Consider the following 22,423-nt stretch of genomic DNA (forward strand, 5'->3'; position numbering starts at 1 on the left):
GGAGGACCCCCAGACCTGTTCTTCATTTGTGTTCCCTCCACTGTTGAAACAAAAATTAATGCGCTTAGATAAAAAAATTAAAAAAAAATAAAAAAGACATCAGAAAACAGTCTGGGTTGACACACTGGGGAACCACATTCCCAGATACCAGGTCGGGTCTGGTCTCCCAATTTAGGCTATGACGTGCAGGATGACAAGTATGCTGATCACACTTTATTAGTGACTTGGCTTTGCATCTATACATGCTTTAAAATTCTGAATTTGACTGTTAAACCTTTTTAAACATTTCCTAAGGAATGAGGAGGATGACCCTTGACCCCTGCGGTGGGTAATGTTACAGACCTTTTAGGGTTGGGCACAGGGGGGCGCCAATCTAAAATCTTGCCTTGCCTTAAATCCTACCTATCACATTCAAACACAAGAAAAGGAGACTTTGTTTTCAGTCTCTAGAGTTTATTTTGAAATGATATGAGTGCAGATTTCACAATAACACAGTTCCTGTTACAGCATTTGTCTATAACATAAGTCTTTGTTCCCCTTTTTTAATGGCAGTGTGGCGTTCACTCTCTGTGGGAGATCTGAAAGATTGTAACCCTGAGCTGTTGTTTGGTTTGTTACATGGCTTAATCCTAAATTAAACTCTGAAAGTTTTGTAATCTCATTTTTCTAGTGGCTTCTATGTAACAACTGTACTGAGACAGATAACACATCTAATATCTAATATCTGCCTCTAATTTGTGTTACCTGCTTGTTACAAGAAAAAAAAACAATATTACTTATTTACTTATATTGACAATGTTACATCAGGTTATGACATTCAACCATATGACAAAATGTCCAGAGGAGTGTTCTGTTCAAATGACTGAAGTGTTTTTACAAATACACGCACGCAGCTTTGGAAAATATGCAAGTTCATTGTCCTAAATGTTCTACAAACACTAACAGGTGACAGTTTTCTTATGACATGTTTTTAAATGTTCACATGCAATCATAGTTTTGAAGAGTCCTCAGACCTCAGAAATTCTAAGTGCCATCAAATCTGGAAAAGTTTTCAGTGCAGATTATGATTGGATTACAGTAATTGTCCCATTGCCAATTAAAGCTTGGCTAGAAGTTCCCCCATCAGCTCCCGCCTCTCTATGCTAAACTAGGCTAAACAAGTCCTGGACCCACCTCTGTGATGGACACACTAATATTAACCAATATTTTGCAGCAAAATAAACGACTGCGATCAGGGGAGTTGCTCATGGGGACGGAATAAATCCACGCACATATCTTCCGTCAAACCTATCTTTGGTCACCTTTTATGTGCAAATGTGTGCTGTTGTGTTTGGACATTTCTGAGCTTTTCAGTGGCAGCCATCCTTTTTGCTTATTCATTTAACTTCCTTTGCTAGAATCTAAACTGCTCCATAATGTTTGTTTGTGGTACAAGAATCTGTGGTACAAATATCTTTTGAAAAACCTGTGTGAACTAATTGGCCAGTTAGTGAGGCAGTTAGCTTGCATGCTAATCTGGTAATCTTAAAGTGAAAGGACACATATGGCAAGCCAGACATTTAGCTGGAATAACTATGATGACAGATTAGCACTAGCATGCTCCTTGCTGCCTTGTGTGTTAGCAATTAGCTTGCCAGCTCCACTACTTTGCCAAGTAGCCCTACAAGCACTCACTACATCACCAAACTATCAACACCAGTGACCTCCTTGTAGGTTAGTAGAACTGTAGTCAGAGGTAAAGGCTGAACTTAGAACCTGCCTCTGTTATATAATATTTCTGCTATAATACTTTGTTGTAGTAGACTTATATAACAGAGAAATGTTATAGAAAAGACGGCATGCAGCATACCATCAAATAACACACAAGAGATTCATAAAAAAAATAAATGTTTGCTATATTTTCTACAATAGAAATCTGACAGAAAAAAGGCTGTGAGGCAACACTTGTGCTCCTAAATAAAATCTTCCTGCAGCATGCCACATCGTGCCTTTTCCCTGACTCTCGTATAAGGCAGAAATGTGGTTTAAAAAAAATGATATATAAAGAAGATATCATGTATTGACCACTGAGTTCTCCTGTCACAGTGCAGAAGTTAAAGGTCAGGGGTGGAGGGTTCCCTTCAGTATCCCTTCATGGCAATGGTTGCTCCTCCTGTTCTGTCATGACGTTTGACCTGATGGATCATCAGGATGGAGATCAGCAGGCCCAGCAGCTAGAAAGACAGGTAGTCAGTTAGAAAGACATACAGGTACAGTAGACCAGCTGTCACACACCTTGAAATCCCAACAGTAGTGAAAGATATCAATCAAGCAAATATCTCACTGACTAGAGGCCAACAGCTGGCAGGGGTGAGCTGATAAACATGTGGAGTACTGTCAACTATAATTCCACTACCAGCAACGGGAAAAACAAAAGTTAAAGCCAACTGATGGTGGTTCCTACCAAAATGCATTTTGGGACTCATAGTTGACTTTTTTTAATTACACATGCTTGATCATCATAAATTTTATTTGATGGAAATTCCTGCTCACACATTGAAACTCTATATTACCAAATATAGGTCTGTGGTTTATTTTCCCTCCACTGAAGCTTTAGATATACCCACAGTGATTATGGATCTTGAACAATTGCTGGAGCTTAATAAACGATGCAGTCATAGAACACGACAAAACAACAACGAAGGAGAGTAACAGTGGCGCTTACAGCAGTGACAGCAAATCCAAAGAAGAAGCCCATGACTATCTGAAAGAAGATGTTGATCCACTCAAAGATGTAGTCACTGCAGGACTGCAGAAGAAGAGATGGAGAGAGGGGCATTAACATCACTAACTCGTAAATTGGATGGTGTTTCGTTTCGTGGTTGAATGATTGAATACCTGTTTATAGATTAGGCTTGGGCCCATGGTTCCCTGCAAGAAAACAAGAGCAAAATATGATCATCATAGTAGGGGTGACCCTCAATCGTTGAAGATTCGACGTTTCGACAGAAGGAGCCCGATTCAACAGTCAGTCTCGCAGTCGAATCTTTGCAGAGGCGTTACGAAATGAAGATCATGCCTTTTTGGCTATATGAGGGGGGTTAATGTCTGATTTTACATAGAACTTGAAATAGACGCTGGGGGAAAGTTTAAAACTACTGTATCTCTGAAATATCTCTAACTAAATCACACACATTCAGCCTATTCTCCTTTTAATAACTAATGCAATGTTCAATCTAAGATTGTTTTCACTCAGCCTTTGAAGCCCCCATCTGATATACAGTATATATTCTAAACCTGATATTATTTTACAAAACCAACCTGGGGTTTGGCTTTACATCCAGATCCAAATAGTCCATTTGAGTTGCACTCACAGGATTGAGGGATTTCATCACCCCAGTCCTGTGCACTCACCACTCCGCAGCACTGGCCCTACAACCACAAGAGAGTGTGAGTTTCAACTGAAACGTTGCTGCTGCAGTAAATGACAGGATATCAATATTCACTGAAAGAAAGAACATAATGCAAGACATAATCAGTTAATTATAAATGCTGAAAATCTCATGTAGTTTTAAAACCAAAAAATGGTTTTATTTAGCTCAACTGTAGAAATTTTTTGAGAAGGGCTTTATTTTTCAATTTCATATTTGAAAAAAGTTTGTGTAAAATTTACAATAAGGATTGTTGAACCTCCTTTAGGGTTTTTCAAAGTGTGCCCTGTTTGTTTGTTTGTTTGTTTTAGCTGCTATCATTTTGACTGTTATAATCTGCAACGCAAAACTCTTAAGTGTAAAAATGTGATTATATGAAGGTTGTCTGTGTACTTAAGACAAATACAGTCTAGCTAGATTACACTCATAAGGGTTAATAGTACACATTACAGATTGCTGGATCCCCTCAAGCAGCATTCTCAGTCCATCGTCTTCCATGTAGGGCTTTGCCAACTCAGCGGACATGCTGTCAAAGAAGTTCTTCACCTACAAGAAGAGAAAGAACAACATCAGCATCAAGATAGATGTAAAGAAAAGAGAGGAAATGTAAGGATTGGGATTGAAACAGAAAACATTAGAATCAAGATAGAGAGGAAACAAAGGTAGGATCATGGAAGATAGACGAGAGAGAGAAGAGCAGATACTGTTTCCAAAATTTCTATCTGCACTAAAAAACAGAGAGTGAATTTGGATACATTATAAGATAATTATATGAGAGGGAGTAACTAATGGCAGCAACATCAGAGTCAAGATGGAGAGAGCACAAAAAAATAGCATCAAAATATAGAGAATATTGGCGTAATCGTAAACATCTGCTGTCTGATTTATTTGCGATTATTATTTACTATGTAGAGATGGGAATTTAAACAAATTTTAAGCTATAACTAGTTGGTGTTTGACTGTAATTTTCACATTTATGAAAGGCAAAGCAACAGATAGTGTAGGAAGAAATAATGTACATGCTATGGTCACCAAGCCTTTAGAAACACAAGGGAGAGATTTTGGACACTGCTGGAATTATCATTAAGATGCAGAGAGATTATTAACAAAGGCAAAGCTTTAAGTGAGACAGGTAGACAGACTGGGTAAGTATAGCATCAACATAACAGAACATGACTAGATGGAGATCATAGATGATAGATACAGAAACAGATTGACAGAAATCGAACACTGTCATTTATGGGCGGATAGATGGATGACCTTGTTCCTCATGACAACGACAACGATGCCAAAGATCAGCATGATGATCATTCCAACCCCCATGAAGCCTGCAAACTGTACATGAAACAATATTCAAAGATAAGATGACACATTTTTTGTTTTGTTGATTAGAGTGAGCAAATAAAAACATCACGTTGATTCTTCCTCTGAGTTCTCTCTCTTTTTGACATGGGCTACGTACTATTTTGAGGGCGAGGTCTTTCTCGGAGCAGCCTGCATAGATTCCCAGGCTGGAGATGCCGAGGACGCCGATGGCAAACACCCATATCCATGCCAAACTCGGGACCCCAGCCGCCGACACCTGTTACGCCATGACAGGACAATGACACAAGCACTGAGTAAACACTTAAATGATAAGACTGAAAATATTTTATTGTCAATAAATCCCATGAAAAAAATAAAAATGTATGACTCTGCATCACTCAGTACTTCCCCTCTAAAACCTGGTACATGTTGAAGATCTAGTTGGAACACCATTTAAATAAAGGCTATGATCCAAAACACTATATTAGTAATGCAGCTTTTAATAGACAGATAAGAATGTAACGGAGATATCCATCCAATGTTCACTGCTTCAAAGGAGGACTTTACAGTTTTTTACAACAGCTTACACATGCTTACTCCTTTTGTCAAAACTCTACACACAAATCCCAAAACTGCTCATACAAAATGCCTCACATCTCCTTCAAAATGAAACACTGCCTTCAAAATGCCGTAAACACATCTCAAAATGAAGCATAGGCATCAGATGGCAAAAACTTTTTGTCAAAATAGTAAATTATTGGACACACCATTCACACACTGTGATTCTAAATCTAAAGCTCTTTTGTCTTTCAAAGGCTTATGTGTACATTTCCATACGATGTTCTAGAGTGAAAGTAATCTGCCGAGAGGTGCTGAAAATTACACTACAAACACCACGGCAATTCTGAAACAGCAAATATTTACCTGGCAAAACATAACAGTTGTAACAGCAGCACGGTGTTGTGTACAGTAGCATACAGGAAAAGGAAACCATAAACATATGTAAACCAAAAGTATAATTTTTACTTTTATTGCCAAAAATGAATACTTATTGTACAAGACTGTACTGCTGAAATAACCACAAGATTGTTGCAACCTGTTCTAATTTCTGAAGGTTCAAATTATGGACGCCGCTGTAAAGCGACTCAAGTTGGGCAACAATGATGGCTCTCCTTCCTTTTCTTCTTTGCCCTAGTCCTCTTCCTCCTTGAACTTGCCCACGTTGTCGCCCCCTGCCTCTCCCTCCCCTTGCTCTCTGTCCATTGTTGGCATCCATTGTTCAACAGGTAATCTGACCTTTGACCTATGTTTAGGTCAGCTGTAGACTAAAGCAGTGACTGGTTAGTGATCAGTTAAGCAGTTAGTGTTTGCACGTGTGAGCGTGTGACCTGGTGAAAAGCATTTTCATTGATTGTTTGGAAAAAGACAGCAGATCACTTCCTGTTAGATTTTTGTGTCTTAGGTACAGAATTGTGTGCAGTGTTTTGAAAAAATGAAATGCGCATGAAAACTGAACATGAAAGGCTGAGAAATGGCTAATGGTTTTGGAGATTTGAGGTGAGGTTTTGCTCTTTGAGTGGGAGGTTTCAAAAATCGTGTGACGTGTAAAGGTTTTCTTGGTCATTACTAATAATTACATTTTTGGTGAGAGAAAAATAAAGAAAATTGCAATAAAATGCAAAATTTTATTTTTTTTTAACATAAAAGGACCCCAGTTTTTTTAATGTATTTTCCAGACACAAGTATAGGTTTTTTTTATATGGATCAATACTATACAGATATGGGTATCAACTTTCAGCTCATTAGCAAGGTTAAATTCTGCATTTTTTTTAAATGGACGATGGAATGCATGTTGCTATATTCAACAAAAATGGAAAGTAAATGTCATTTATTAAAAACAATGAACGTGTTTGCTCTATTACACAAAAAGAGGAGGAGTTACTTTGCTTTCAGTATTTCTGATCTGATAACATTTTCAGAGCCATCCTGTTTCTCTGTTTCAGAGAAGGTCGACTGTGAGAATTGTATAACTCCCACGAGCTGCATCTGTTCTGCATGAAGAGAAACACTGACAGTCCTGTAAACATTTCTAAACAGGTATTCAGATGTGCTGTATAGAGGATTATAAATGTGATGTCATGATTAACAGCCTTGATTTTCACAAACGCAAACCAGCCGCTTTTTTTTTTTTAAATTCAAGCCTCAAATTCTCTGTGAATGCTAACTTTCTGCCTTAACCAAGTCTGAACATAGTATTTATTCTGCTGGCTGTAAGTGGTTATAAAAGGTTATTTAAACTGTGCCGTAATATATGAATCACCAATGATTAAAAGTTTTTAGAGTAATGAACACAAACAGTTCCTTAAACCGTTCTGCGTTTCCCCAAACTGACACTTCTAAAATTCTTAATTGTTCACATGTGAATCTGACTGGTTCACCCTGTGAGTCACATTACAGTAAATCTGCTGCTCGTTCTGCAAACAGATATCCTGTAATGGCTAGTTGTAAATGCATGTCTGGCAGCGACCATTGACACGACAGAGATAAAGAACAAGGAGGGAATTCATCTGGCAGCTCACATTCATTATTTGGTCCCCAGGCAGACAAACCCTTCCGGTTTAGCTTCTGTCGACACTATTTATGGTCCAACACTTGCGACAGATAGAAGTGTAATAGTAATTTCATAATAGTTGCTTTTAGTACATTTTTAAAAAGCATATATTCCTCTTTGAAACACTCAAATAGTCAAGATTATATGTGTTCTGCATTTTTATGCAACAATGTGGAACATGAAGTGGATTCACTACTGTTGTTGTTGTTGTTGTTGTTGTTTACCTGACTGCTGATGGCGCTGGCCTTCACCGCCCCATAGATCAGCACACATCCGATGATCTGAGGACACACCACATTGTTTAGTTTAAAGAGTGGTAAAAATAGAAAGTGAATGCAAGATAGAAGGAAGAATTAACAGAAAATGAGAACACAAACTACTTCATGGAATAAAAAATAACAAACAATTAAACATACGGCTTGTTAACTCTGCTGGCAAAGCTTTGACAAACCCACATCACTGTATTTCAAACTCAAATATATTTTTTTAATTAGGTGTTTTATTTCAAATATATGTAAAACAGAAACATCCGACAAGAAAATGCAATCAAATAAACAAATCAAAATTAATAAATAACACAATAATAAATAAATTATTAATAATAGTTACAGCCAAAGAAAGTTTTGAAACTTTACATATTCCAAACTAATATTTACACATCTACTTATCACAACCAAAAGCAATTTTATTTTTATATTTATATTTTTATATTTTATATTATAAATGATTCTAACTTCTATAAAACATAAAGGGGGCGGGGTCTCCTAGAGCCAGTGTGAGGAGGCATAAGCAGGGAGTTTAAAATATTTTCTTTCCAAAACAACATGACAGAAACACTTCTTTAAAAGTGCACTAGAGAGGAATTTAAAGAAGAACATCTAGACTTTAAATTTATACAATTTCTAACTGTTTAATGACATGAAATGTAACACAAATATTAATCTTTTCATTTATTCATTTAGCTGACACTTTTATCCAAAGTGACTTACAATTGAGGTCGCACACTTCTGGAGCAACTAGGGGTTAAGTGTCTTGCTCAGGGACACATCTTTAGTTCCATTGTGAACAAAACTAAACGTGTGGGCAGAGTTTAGTTACAAGAGGGATTTAAATCAAATCCTTGAAAATAGGTTGGTTTGCGATTGTACATGGTGAGATGGAGCTGTAGGACTGCTCCCCTCCAGGAGGAGGCAGAAAGGAGACTTATAGTAATTTATTATACCTCAAGTTATGGGCAGCTAAAATCCAAAAACACCTATACTAACTTCCCACAAACGAACGGGCATGATGATACATCTATATAACTGTCCCTGAGTTTAAGATGAGTCATTAGGTGAAAATAGTTTTACAGTGACGCTCGATTGGATAACTTAGATAATGCATTTTTCATTGTCTTTAAAAGCTTCAAGTGGCTGGAAAATAGTCTTAACTCTCAGATGTTTTCAATTTCAGAGCATAAAATAACTAAACCCATGAATATGTAATTTCCACAAAATCAAAAGTGTGCTCACTATCTCTGTAATTTCTATTTATCCAGACATTGCATTGATACCAGTGCATGCTGGGGTTTTTATTTTGTCTCCCTTGTCTCCTGATAGAGATTTCTCCACTGAGACGGTAGAGGGAGACGGTGCACCAGAGACGCTCTCCAATTCACAAGAACGCTCACACGAACTATAACCGTCTCAACCTGGAAGCATTCAAATTTATGTTTTTTTAATCTATAATGTTGCACTTACATGATTTATTCGTAAGAACTGTGCCAAACACAATATTTCTGCTTTAATTAAACAATAAAATTAAAATATGAGAAAAACAAGATGGAAACTCGAAACCTTTTCCCGCCCTTGTGTGGGTGGGGAAAGTGGGCAAAAGAAAGGCCCCCTTTGAAGCATTGCAAAAGGAAAAACCCATTAGAGAAAGTTCAAGTGATTCAGCTTTGTTTTCATTCATTTACTCTACAAAAGTCTCTTGCACATATTGACATTTGGTTCATTTTTATTGACTTTTAAGCTGTTTTTTTTTTTAAATGAAATGCATCTCAAATGTCCCTCAAACTGTAAACCGCCTCCTCAGACTCCACCCTCTTTAAATTGCTTCTCTTTTTTTCTTTTTTTCATCAGTGCTTGGCGTTGAAAACACGTCTCGTCTGTGTAGCAGAAAGGAATGAGGCTTTAGATGAAAAAGGGGGTTGGTGGGCTGTCTGAAATATGACCCATGCCTTCCCCTCTTTGTCTGAGTTTTTTTTTTTTTTTTCAGTTACTGGAAGTGACTGTTATGAACAATAAAACTATCTGTACCTGCATGATTGAAACCTGATGCTTCACGTCTTTGGTTAGACGTTTTACCACTTTACTTTCAATTTTAATCAAACATCATGACAATATTTCCTATATATAGTTTAGACTTTATTAGTTTATTAAAGTCTTTAAAGTCTGTTTTTTTATCTTTCTTCTAAGTAAACCTGTATCTTATGTTCTTTTAAGCATTTAAACTTTTTTCCACCTTTCTTTTTTGTTTGGTAAAATCTGATAATCAAACAATTACAATTTTCTTTCACTTTGATCGTATCCACCTGTTTGTTTCTGAACAATTCAACATTAACTCTGACAATTCATCTTTTGCTCCAAACACAAATACTAAACTAATAAAAATAAAACCACAAAAATACTAAACTGAACTAAAATTTATGTAAAATCATAAAAAGTGTTTCTACTTACTGCAAACAGCACATTGAAGAAGATAAAGAGGCATTTGATGCACCCATTAATTTTTCCCATCTTTAGTTTTTGGCTCTCAGAGATGAAGAAGTGAAGCGGTAACGGTGTGTGTGATGATGTGCAGCCCTGTGTGCTGTAATAAACTGCCTACAGAGTGAATGTGAGTGAGCCTGAATCCAGAGCTACGTCACTCAGAACTGATCTGCAGCCAAACACTGGAATCTACACACAGGAGTCAACTGTGATGCAACTGTGAGAAAAAAACTTTCACAAACAAGTTGCATCTTAAAGTGCTTCACAATCAATTACATAAAGGATTTATTATTTTTATTATTATAATTGATTTATTAGGGTTTTAGTTCAGTTATTGACTTAATTATTAACTTTTGTTTAACAAAGAATCTTTAAAAAAAATCCATCTTAAATAATAGTTTATAAAAACACTGACAATATTCACACAATAGAACAGTAAGACAGGACTTGAGGCATTGAAGAGAGAAGTTTAACGATGTAGAAAATGACATTCTCTATAAAAACATGGTTTGATTGTGGCGTTTCAGTGTCTGATATGACTGTGGAAGTGAACACAGATCCGTCTAGATGATCTATAGAAAGATGACAGGATGTCGCGATCCGGGTCTGAGTCTGTGTTTTTAATTATTTTTGCCTTATCTGCTCTGCATTCTGATTCTTGTTTCACTTTTCACTTTTCCTGGTTACATGGTTTTGGTATCTATTTATGTGGTTTTGTATCAGCACACTCCTGTGTTCTTTTGAAATGATCTTTTTGGTGGTTAGTGAAGTTTAGAAATCCCCAGTTGGTTCTAGTTCTAGTTTGTCACCTGAACTTTGGCCTTCCGTTGCATTTTTTCTGTTGTGTTTTGTTGTCTGTTTTTTTTTCAGTGGTTGAATTATTTTGGACACGTGGGTTGAACTCACTGTATGAGTCTTGCATTTGGGCCCACATCCTGTCAGTCACCTTGCAAACTATGACACAGGAAGTTTACATAAAAGATAAGGCTGAGATTTTCTATGTTTTTCTTTACCTTAACAAATCCCATGAAAAAGACAAAACCAAGAATTTCTCACTTCGTCTCTTTATACTTTCTGATGTTAGGAACAAGAAAATCTGCAAAAGCAAATATATAGTTAAATTTTTTTCAAAACAGCTGAACAGTAGTTTTAGTCAAACAAACAAGAGGATACATTGCATTTTGTTTTCTAGTGCAAAACATCCTCATACCTAAACAACATATATACTGTCGTTTTCTGCGGTGTTCAAACAATATTACTGCACTCCTGTCTTCACTGTCACCTGACCTCAAGATGTTGGTTGCCTGGTCACATGACAGATGCTGGTGTGACTCTGGTGAGCTCTGGTACTTCTTTTTTAGGGTGAGGTAAGGATTGTGGTCAAGGCGTAGGTGTGCTGAAACTTTGAGTCCGGCATGAAAGTCACACAAACAAAAAAATACATCAAGTAGAACAATTAGCACTAAAATGACTTGAAGCGTTATTAAAGGTTCTGTTAATGTGTAAAACCAAAACACAGCCGCTGCTGTTGCGCTGTACAATCTCAGTACATTTCCTCATTTTGACTCATGTGTTTTTCACATAGGAAACATATTTGAATGGAGTTGCTAGAAGACTTCAAAGATTAAAAAACACCTGTGACAAGATTTTACTATAATGCTGTTGCAGCTGAGGTCAAACTGAGCAATGTCTGTACAGTTTTCTCTTTAAGCTCATGCAGCTCAGTTCAGCCATCACATTGACGTAGGTCCAGTCATATTGCAGACACATGAGATAATACAAGATTTAATGATCCCCAGTGGGAATTCAGAGATAATATTTGCAGAATAAAATCTAAATAATTTATAGTCTATATAGAGCATAGTTGTTCAGATAAATCATAAGAAGATGTCATGAGATAAGCATTTGTGCACACATGCTCTGTACGTTTTGACAATAACAACTTTTAAATAAGCTGTTCACTGTAAGACATTTCAAGTGAGTTTATCTTGGAAATGCAAGTTCACCTGCTGCCTAGATCTAAATCTAAAACTTGAAGATTGCCTTTGTTTCAACTTACAATTTTCCATTTCAAGTAGGATTTAAGAGGATTTGAAAAACAAATTCATGTTTCAGTTTACATGTATAAGGCACTAGTCCTTCCTAGTTTAACACAAAAGTGTCAATATTTTGGTTGGAATTTGAATATCTGCAGTTTTTTCGTTAAATCAATATTGAAGAGTCTCATGGGGTAATCCTAACTGATATTACAATCAGTAATTGTGTCTGCGTAAATAGTTGCCCATGTAAAACCCCACAGAGAAACAGTGTTAACGTTTAAAATAGGTATTTCTTAACAAATAAAATAACAAACACGGGAAAAATCCAAACAAACGAAAAGAAGAACAGATGTTATTTCTATGACAAATTCCTGTCGTTGCCCCTATATGAGGGTCTTTTTGTCCTCTCTAACAGCTCCAGATCTATGACATGTTTACCATGGGTCTGATAGAGGAAACCCCACCCCCACCGTGTGTGTGTGTGTGTGTGTGTGTGTGTGTGTGTGCGGCTTGATCCTTCCCGCCGACCTCTCAGAGCAAGTGTGGATAATATATACGGCTCTCAGAGATAGAATATATAGAATGTTGCAGTCTGTTTATATTGGCTGTCTAGTGTGCGAATCAGGGAGGCTCTCCAACATTATATGAACATAAGACTCAAAAGTGCTGAGTAAGACAGGACAACAGAACACTGAACAGCCACTGAACAAATACAGATGCTAATTAAGGCTGCAAGCAGCGTTGGACGGGCCCTCGCGCACGTCGGGGCTTGTTGTGTTGTTGACACGGCTCTGAATTATCATGGCCTTTTGATGCCTCACAAAGGAGTTAAACGTCACTTCCTGTGTCCCCAACGTGACGCTAGAGACAACACGGTTATTAGCATGTAGATGTGTGTTCGGGGCGGCACTCTTATCTAACATGGAAGGTTTGGTGGAGATTTGAGCATGAACACTGCAGTTAAAACAACTTCCTGTTTCATAGCAAACAGACCTGGACCATGAAACTGCTCTTTGACGAAAACTCACAGATAGCACAACTTTTCATCGTCGTTAGATTGCACAGCCAAAATTTTGAAGTTGAAATGTTTCATGCTTGTAGGTCAAAGGTGGGCTGCTTCGTTTAAGGGTCACTTCCTTTTGCCAGAAGGTGCTTCTGTGAGTTTGAATGGATATTGGCATGTAGATGTTTTCAGGCTGGGATTCTTGTCAAACACGTGAAATGTTGTCCAGATTTTAGCAGTTAAAGTGAAGTTAGAACAATTTCCTGTTTCGTGGCGAAGCATCGAGACAACAGCTTTTCATCACCAGTGCCAGTCAATCAAATCAAATTCTCCAGGAGGTTTGTTAAAGTACGGATCCTGCAAAAATTTCCATCATATTCAAAATGGCAGACTTCCAGGTGGTGATGGCGCAGTGGATGAGACGCATGCCTTTGGTGTGAGAGACCTGGGTTCAGCTCCCTATCGTGACATGTCCACCAATGTGACACTTACTCAACTTACTACTGCTTTACAGCCTAAAAACAAAAGTCAGGAAGTAATGTGGTGTCATGTAAAGGATGACAGTAAGAAACTTATTTTCAGATCAAATGACATCAAGTGAAAAGCAAGTTTTGTCCAACTCATTTCGCTATGAAGCACTGAACATTGGAGATGGACACGCCCCATATGCAACTGCGCCCTGCCCTTCATGGCGTGCACTTAAGTCGTTAAAACAGGGCCCCCTGAGTGGAAACGGTTCTGTCTGGAGTTTGTCTTTGTGCTCAGGAATGTGCAGGTCTTTGCACAGAGCTTTATATTTACAGAAATGTACACACCACAGTTACGCTCCAGTTTTATAGGAGACAGGAAGACATCAAAACATTTGGTTGTTGCCAGGAAATTGATGATTTTACTTAAAAGGGGAGGTCTGATATGGGCCTGTAATTGTTCATTAGTGACCTGTTATTCTGTATTAGTGGCTTGATGCTTGTTGATGACACATTTTTTTGGAGCCTGTGGGAAGAAACCTGAGAAGAGAGATGTGTTTCCAATTTGCAGAAGATGTGAGCCCATGCGGTTAGAAACATTTCTGAAAAAGCATGTTGACCGAGTATCGAGGCGGCGGAAGGAGGATTTTAGATGTTGTATATTGTCCTCCAGGTATTTAGGTGGTTGATTAGGATCCAACTTTGCGATTTGAATAGATACAATACATATCATGTACCTGAAGGAGGCACTGACACGGCTTGGTTGGTTGGTTAGTCTGTTGACAGCAGCAAACAAGTCACGACCATAACTATTGATTTTTGGTGATGATAGAGAAGAACCACCTTGTATTTCTTACTTCCAAATTATAGGTGTTACAGTTTAAGGTGTCATAATGAACCTGGAGAGAATCAGAATCAGTCTTATTGCCAGGTACATTTTCACATACGAGGACATTGCCTCTGTACAAGTTAGTGCTTGCAGTACACATGAACATAAATAAAAAGTACAAGTATACAGAAACTACAATGATACTATAATACAACGCTGACAAGTATGTGCAAAAATTCACATGAGTGTTATGCCAGAAAATTGTGTCCTTTTACTATTATTATTGTTACTATTGTTATTACAAATTTTTTTACAGCTTTTAGAGATTGTAGAAAGATATGTATTGTGTTTTTATCCTTAGCCTTTCCTTCTTCTATACATCAACATCACTCACCACAACCTTGGAAATGTCCAGTCCATAGTTATCAAGAACACAATACAGTTCTTCAGTCCCTCCCTCCTAGGATTTGTCAACAAGGATGTGAGAATCAGCAACAGTAGCTGCTGGAGTTGAAGTTGAAGTCAATACAGATTTTAGACAGCAGTTCAGTAAAGTCACCAAAAAAAAGGTTGCCTGTAGATATTTAGAAATACAGCTCAAGAAGAGGAATTCAGCTGATGGGCCACACATTAAAAGGAAGCAAGATTTCCATAAGGCATCTTCTCACATTAGAGGGGGTCATTAAAGAGATCGCAACTTCACCTCCTTTCTTCACTCTCAGCTATAATAGAAGTTGGGGGGGGGCAGGCTCTATAAAAACCGTTTTACTTTCAGTCTCTTTTTCTATTATCTTATCAGGACAGGACCTATAAACCAACTGGCACAATTATCACACTAAAACATTCTGACTTTAATCTCCAAAAAACGACATTTGAGACATAAATATGACAGGGCTGTATTGCTAAATGATAGCCTAAAGTTACTATTCCATTTCTGTTCTTTGTGATCATAGTGACCAACCACTTACATGGATCAAAAAGTCTAAGACAGAATCATTCCTGTTTAAAATATTTGCTTATAGTAATCAAGTAGTCCGCCTACTGTGATCATTTGTGGTATTTTCATTCATGACAACATGCGGAAACAAATCCCGCCCCGTTGGTCATGGAGGCTGTTAAAATGTAATGTAGAATAGGACTTCTTACATTTTATAAAGAGCACAATACTGTTTCAGGCTCCAGCCTAAATATAATCTGAGCTACAGTGAGCTTGTCAGGTTTGGTGTAAAGGGGGAAGCAAAAGGAAGGTTGGGGACCCAAACGCAGGACACAAGCTTCTTCTCAATCTGCGTTCTTGTCTGGACTTGTGGACTTGTGAAATGTCGCAGCACAAGTACCGTTCCAATTCAAAAGTCCGCATCTAGCCAAGTACAGTCAAATACGTTTTACCGAGCCTGCATCAGTGGTGACTTGCGTGGACTTTGGATAGCCCAGAATGCATTTAGCGGCAACAATTTTTACAACAGTTTTAAGAGTTTTTTACGCGGGAATATAGTTGTTTAAACTTCACATGTGTGGTCCATTTCTCAAGATGTGAGGTCCCGTCCACTAACGGGATCTGGCGCTGCATGCTCTCATTCCTGGGAGTTTGTACTCCTAAGCCAAACTTGCCAAGTCCAAGCTTTAAAGTACAGAAGTCCGAACTTAGCGACCTCGGTACTGAGAAACAGCCCCAGATTCTGTTTGCGGGTTTATTTTAACAAAACATCAAAAACTCAATAACAAGAAATCATGGCTGGCAGAAGATCAAGCCAACAGAGGCTGAAATCCAAAATGGGAACATCAATACAGAACAGGTAGGAAAAAACTGACACTGGAACACAGAGCAACCTGGAAGACTCAAACAATGATGGTGACCAGAAACAGACAAATATTTAAGGACAAGGAATGAGCAGGGTGGGACCATGACCAGGGCCGGTTTCACAAGGATAGACTTTGACTATGGCTTAGCTATAGTAGATAGTCAGACTTCAAATAGACATCTAAATCAGACCGTTGCACAAAGTACTGAAGACACTGACTATCTTAAGTAGGACTACACTGCAATGATTTCTGGGTAACATAAGACACTTTTCAAAACTAAAACACTAGCAGATAGAGTAGGCGCATCCAACCACGCATTGCAGTTTACCCCAACGGATAGTTATAAGGACATTTTACTTGGAAAAGTTAGCTGAGAGTGTGGTAACAAAACTAAATGCTTGATTTGGAAACAAATTGTGACGATAGTAAAAAGCGTTAACCCTACCGTTGAGCGGGGCGTCAGAGCTATACAGAAAAAATCCAAGCACATGGCACAAGATGGCAACAAATAAATATTTAAGAGGAAATATCCTGAAACAGGAGGAGGCAGGGCTCCGTGCTTCAGCTAATTCATCTGTCAGACTCAGGATAGCCTCCTTGGGTAAATGAAACCGACTCAAAGTCCTCATTGTAGTATATTTCCAGTAGGTTACTGCGGTCACTAAAAACTCATAGCTCTGTCCATAATATCAGCAACAAATATTCATTTTTTTGGCTGTTTGTAATGTAATGGTCTAAAATAGCTTTGAGAAGCCACAGGTGGAGCACATGAGGTAACCAAGGCAGAGCCCCCCCCCACACACACAGAGGTGACGGGGTTTAGGTAATTAAACAAATGGGGAACAGGCATACAGAAACCAGACGCGAATAAAACACCAGGCACACATCAGGATCATGACAGAATACAGTACCGTATTACTGTATCTGAATTATACACAGTACAGGTATGATATTTGTATGTGTCTTGCTTGCGCTCACTCTCTCCCCTCTGCTCCTATACTCCTCCAGGTGCTGCCCTTCCCCCCTCTGTAGCTGCTGGAAGTGGGCGGCTGTCTCCACTTGCTAATCAGAGTACCGTGAGAGTGTAAGAACTGGGGTGGAGCTGCTGTGGAGAGGGTGGGTCCGACAGCAGCCAGGAGCTGCATGTGTTTGCTTGGGGAGCGGCGTTTGTGGAGCTGAGTGTAGAGGTGTTGTGCTTATGCTGCTAATGCATTCCATTTGTCCAAGCTATTTTTCATATTTCTGAGACCAGAAGTGAAAAAAAGAGTCACCCACCGATGTGAGTTCCTACTCGTCAACTTCAGTTCAGAAAGCAAGATGGCTGCATCGGTTGTTTTGTATACATATAGTTTTTTGTATACAATTTAGTGAGATGTAGACGTAATGCTGTCTTACCGTTGCCCATAGGTATGTCTCTAGGATCCAATTCACTAACAAAGACCACTTTAGATATGGATTTAGATCATTTTATTGTATGATACGGGTTCCCGCGACCCTGTACGCAGGATAAGCGGTTGACGATGGATGATTTAGCCAGAATGGCTAAAGGGGATGGATGGGGGGGAGCGGGGATTAAGGGATGAGGTAGAAGGGTGAGGGGTCGAGGGAAGTGAGGAAGAGGAAGAATGGCGAGGGGTCAAAGGATTGATAGTGACATGCCAAACTTCCTCAGCCTGCACAGAAAGTACAGTCTTAGCTGAGCCTTCTTAAAAATGATTGTCAGTGTACGAGTAAAGACTACAGCCTACAGTAATTGTTCTGCAAGAATAGTTATTATTATTAAGTTAGGACATTAAAAGACATTAAAAGATTACTTCAATGTAGACAGTTTTTCTTGCAGAAGGATTTAATGAAATAAAACAACTCCCAACCCACTCTTCTTCTTCTATCTCCTTACAATTCTCTTGTGTTGATTGCACTATTTTTTATCTCTTACTTCTTTCACTAGGTATTTACCACATTGATGCCATATTGTCACAGATCTCTTACTTTATTGATGCTTTTCCCCAAATGTAAGTCGCTTTTGATATAAGTGTCAAATGAGTAAATGTAGAATTTATATTAAGCCTATATTAGTGGTAAACTATATATGGAATTATTATGAGTATAGTAACTATACAGAATATATTAACTAATACTAACAGTATACTATGGAGGTGTGGGCGGGGGGGTTGCCTGAAAGATTTTTGTGTATTGGTCCTACTTATGTGGGTTTCTAACTCTCAATGGTAAAGGTGACATGCTAGGAAAGTAACGCTTCATCTAGCTTAGTTTGAATTCTGCAGTGTTCAAATGTTAGTCTAGTAGTTGTAAATCCCCATTTATGTTAGAATACGGGCAGAAAATCCCAGTCTCATTTTTTTCTTCAAGACAAATAAAAATCATCTTCTCTGAATAAAGAAGGTTGCCTAGAAGTCAGATGGGACTCTGCGAGCGGCTACACAGTGAGGGGGGCCACCACACCAAGTATCACAGGCATCATTTCCTGACCGTGTTTAAGAGGAGATAAGTGTTTTGGAATGTGTTTGGCTGCTGTGTTGAAGAGGAGTCTCCACACAACTCAATCATCACACTTAGACCTTGGAATTTCATGGAGATGATAGCAACGTAGATAAAGAGGCCACTTACAGATACAGAGGCTATACTTTATATATATATCACACCTTTATCATACCGTAAATAGACCCGGACGCAGCTCCACTAGCATCTGCAGAAGCTTTCATCTTTCCTGTGCCAAGAAATCGATACAGCAAAATATCGTTATACATTTTTCCATGATAATGTATCAATATTCCAGCCCATCATATCGATACATAAAAATAAAAAATAGCGCTTTGATGGTTAGCTCAGTGCTAACATATACTGTAATAAGAATCTCCATTTACGTGCTAACGGACATTTGCATCGCGACCGCTATAACATAATCTTAACAAACTACACATTTTTCTTCAAATGCTGAACATCCTGAGTGACATACTGTGCAAATACCTAAAGTACATATGTTTCCTGAGCTCTGTGTGAAATACAAAAGAGCTGCTAACTTCACTGTCTTGATCTGCTTCATCTGCGCTCCACACAGACTAGCTACAGCAACCCCAAAGGGTCAAAACTCAAAGTCAAAATTCCCAGTGGCCAAAAAGTACAGCTATCAGTAGCTATCAATATAATGTGATATACAATTTGTATTTTCAGCAAAAGATTCAGTAAATGTGCATTTTTTGTGCCTTCTATAAAGAAATGTTTTTATAATCATTTTTCATAGTTGCTCTGTAGTTTTAATTTACAGACTGAAAACGTGTCCTGTGTCCTGCGCGAAGGGGACGGGGCCGGCGACGCAAAGGAATATTTTCAAACACCTGTTGTCGGTCGGCTTCTGCTCTGACAACTATGGCGTTTACTCTCAGGAGAAGCTCGGAGTTAAGTGCTTTTATTAAATTAGCTTTTTACTTTAGTTTTTGGGATTTCATCGTTGATTATCTTCACTGGAGCTTCTCAGCAGCTAGCTTCCATTAGCTCACCACGTAGTGCATGCACACCACATACAAAGGCTATTATTCCTTACCGCAGCGGCCAGAGTTAAAATCCAGCTCAGCTCATTTGCTGCATGTCTTCAGCTGTCCTATCCATTCTGTCTTCAGCTGTCCTATCAACAATAAATGCAAAATCACTTCTTTTTTTTTTTTAAAACACAAACAAGAAAGCAATACAACATGAAGTTTAGGAGTCCCGTGTTGGAGGGGTGACCATGCAACCAGAATGTTCCTGGGTTGAATCTGCTGGTTGGAAATTGGTTCTTACATATTTTATCCATTCCACCGCTGGCTTTAAGTCCCTGGCCAATATTTAACACATCTCCGTTACAAGGTCCACCAACTCCTCCCCTTCAGAGTCATTCTCTATTTTCCCATCCTGATAAAATCACAGTATACACAGCTTAAGGCTTGTGCAGACTACACAGCTGTTGTTTGTTATTGAACATAGCAATTAGAAAGACAAACAATCTGGGTGAAAGGATGGATTAGCACACACATCTAGCAGGGATCGTCTGAGCTACAGAAAGAGCTGTAAGGGAGTAAAAAGTGTTTTGTAGTGAAAAAGTAGCTGCCTGCTATCATTGGCTGGATGTCGAGTCGGCCAACTCCTCAAGATTTTGGCATGCTGGATATCTGGCTGGCGTCAGCGATGTGTCGGGGAGCCGTTTTGATGCGTTGTTGAGTAGTTCACACATAACGACTGGCGGCCGCTGATCATTTGCTGATTTACCACTGATCACAGTCTGACGGTCAACGAGCTTGCCGACCGGCAAGTCGGCATTAAAATCATGTAGTATGAACTAGGCTTTAATGGATTTTGTAAAAAATACAGCAAATTCTAATCTGTTGGGCCCATGCTATAAGGACAATGGTACTCATGGCTCTTCCAAGGTCAAGCAAGTAGCTTCCTCCATATCTGTCATGATAGATAATATAAAAAGAAAGATCCGCTCTATTCAATCATCAAATCTGCGTAATTGGTTAGCAAATACGTTGCACTCAACCATTTCTGCAAATCAATCACATATAGGCAGAGAATGCTTTTAACTCACGCTTTAATGCTTAAGGCTATCATTTTTTATTAATGAAGCACAATCTTCATGTTCTGTATGTGCTCAGTATGTTATTGTAATATGTCCATTAGACGTTGACGTTTCACTTTGGAAAGGTGGAAAATTTGCCTTGATGGTGCGACTGGAGGAAAGGTAAAGGGGTCATCAAAATAATTAGGGCTCCTCCTCTGGGATCCATGAATATTCTTCTGTATTTTTGCCTGAAATCCAGCATGCAGCTGTCTAGTTAACTTTATCTGAACTAAGCTGTGGATGGACATCCTCAGCACCAACAATTATGTGACATACAAAACTCATTAACAACTAATCTGATCACCAAGATCATTAGGATTCATCCTCTGGGTAAGATACATGTCAAGAATACATTTCATGCCCTCCTTCCCAGTTATGAAATCCCAGTTATTGCATGATTATCATAGGATGGTGCTTAACAAAAGCTCACAGTGGGTCTGAAATCAAAAGAGGTTCATCCTCTGCCGGGAATGAATGTGGTCAGAACATTTCATAGCAATCTGCACAATTGATATCAATATTTCTTTTTTTGCACTGAGGACCAGCTAATCTAATGCCCTTTTGCCCAGTATTCACGAATTCATTTATGTTATCTTGTGATACTGTGAATGTTGTGATGGTGGTAAGGTAAGGCTCAGTGTGTTTGCAATACTCATACAAAACACATTAGTTCTGGTAAAGAAGGATTTTAACGATGGTGGGACATAATGGAGTCAATGAGGAAGCAGAGAAGACTCAGAGCACTTTACAGGAAGACTCCCCACTGACCTCCTGCCGCATTCATTAGCTCTCTGCACACAGAGAGGAACCCAGCAACCATCATACAACACAAGCATGCGATGCATGTTGAAGGAGTGATGGAGGGGATAGGTTTACGACACAAGATTCAAACGTTGTGTAAGTATACTGAACTTTAGTTTCCTTTTTTGTAGCGCGTTTCCTGTTGGGAGCTGAAAATAGACTATGCAGAAAGAGTAACATTGTATGTTTTTCCCACTATCAACAGGACTAAACAAAGGACAGTTAGCAGGCAGTTTGTTTGTCTGTCCAACTACTTGGGTCCAGTAACGTTATGTAAGAACCTATGTGATGGAGAGAGAAGCCATATTTTATATTTAAAACACCAACTAAAACAATTCCTTAGTCCATCTCTCAATACTGTCTGACGTCCTTTCCTACTGAAGGTGGAAAACTTTAAAAACATGTCACAAATGTATGGTTTCATTTTTTTAAAGGCTAAATAACCTCCTAAAACAGGAGGACAAAGTAAATTTGTTGGGGACCACAGATGAATCCACATGAGGTGCTTTAGTGAGTATTTGGGGCAGCAGGAAGATGTATGTAGGACTGATGTAATACATAGTACAGGTAGATGTGTGGTTGTGATGAGAATCATGATCTGAAAGATATTGTTTTTGTTGAATTTTATAGCAAAGTTACCAGAAACAAAATATTTTTTAAATCCCAACAGTTTTTTGGATCATTAACAGGATTGTGTTTGTGGCAATATGAAGATAAAGGAGGCAACAATTTTGCTCCCCAATTGTGAGCAATTATTTTTAAAATAAAATTGAATTTAACAGAA

The 22,423-nt window shown here is 38.5% G+C and overlaps 1 protein-coding gene across 4 annotated transcripts; it reads right to left on the reverse strand.

Moving 5' to 3' along the window:
- Positions 1-436: 436 nt before the first annotated feature.
- Positions 437-16,725, reverse strand: LOC123963670 (23 kDa integral membrane protein-like). Of its 4 annotated transcripts, none has more exons than XM_046040677.1 (10): positions 16,666-16,725; positions 14,812-14,877; positions 7,551-7,607; positions 4,873-4,992; positions 4,671-4,745; positions 3,861-3,956; positions 3,301-3,411; positions 2,878-2,910; positions 2,705-2,788; positions 437-2,213 (listed from the first exon to the last, which is right to left on the reverse strand). In XM_046040677.1, exons 1-10 carry the CDS (start codon positions 16,708-16,710, stop codon positions 2,121-2,123), a joined length of 780 nt encoding a protein of 259 aa, XP_045896633.1. In that variant the 5' UTR covers positions 16,711-16,725; the 3' UTR covers positions 437-2,120. The 4 variants fall into 4 exon arrangements, with proteins under 4 accessions (XP_045896633.1, XP_045896636.1, XP_045896635.1 ...); XM_046040680.1 differs by lacking the exons at positions 14,812-14,877; positions 16,666-16,725 and adding exons at positions 11,093-11,175; positions 11,290-11,481; XM_046040679.1 differs by lacking the exon at positions 14,812-14,877.
- Between the last annotated feature and the right edge of the window lie 5,698 nt (positions 16,726-22,423).

This window comes from Micropterus dolomieu, linkage group LG23, assembly GCF_021292245.1.
Source record: "Micropterus dolomieu isolate WLL.071019.BEF.003 ecotype Adirondacks linkage group LG23, ASM2129224v1, whole genome shotgun sequence".
NCBI lineage: Eukaryota > Metazoa > Chordata > Actinopteri > Centrarchiformes > Centrarchidae > Micropterus > Micropterus dolomieu.

Excerpts from the sequence above, each read along its gene's own strand:
- LOC123963670 (XM_046040677.1), bottom strand. The coding sequence starts at position 16,710 with ATGTGCTTGGATTTTTTCTGTATAGCTCTGACGCCCCGCTCAACG. Across the intron at positions 4,993-7,550 it reads CCAGCGCCATCAGCAGTCAG|GTGTCGGCGGCTGGGGTCCC; the intron begins GTAAACAACAAC and ends ATGGCGTAACAG. Across the intron at positions 2,911-3,300 it reads GATGTAAAGCCAAACCCCAG|GGAACCATGGGCCCAAGCCT; the intron begins GTTGGTTTTGTA and ends GTTTTCTTGCAG.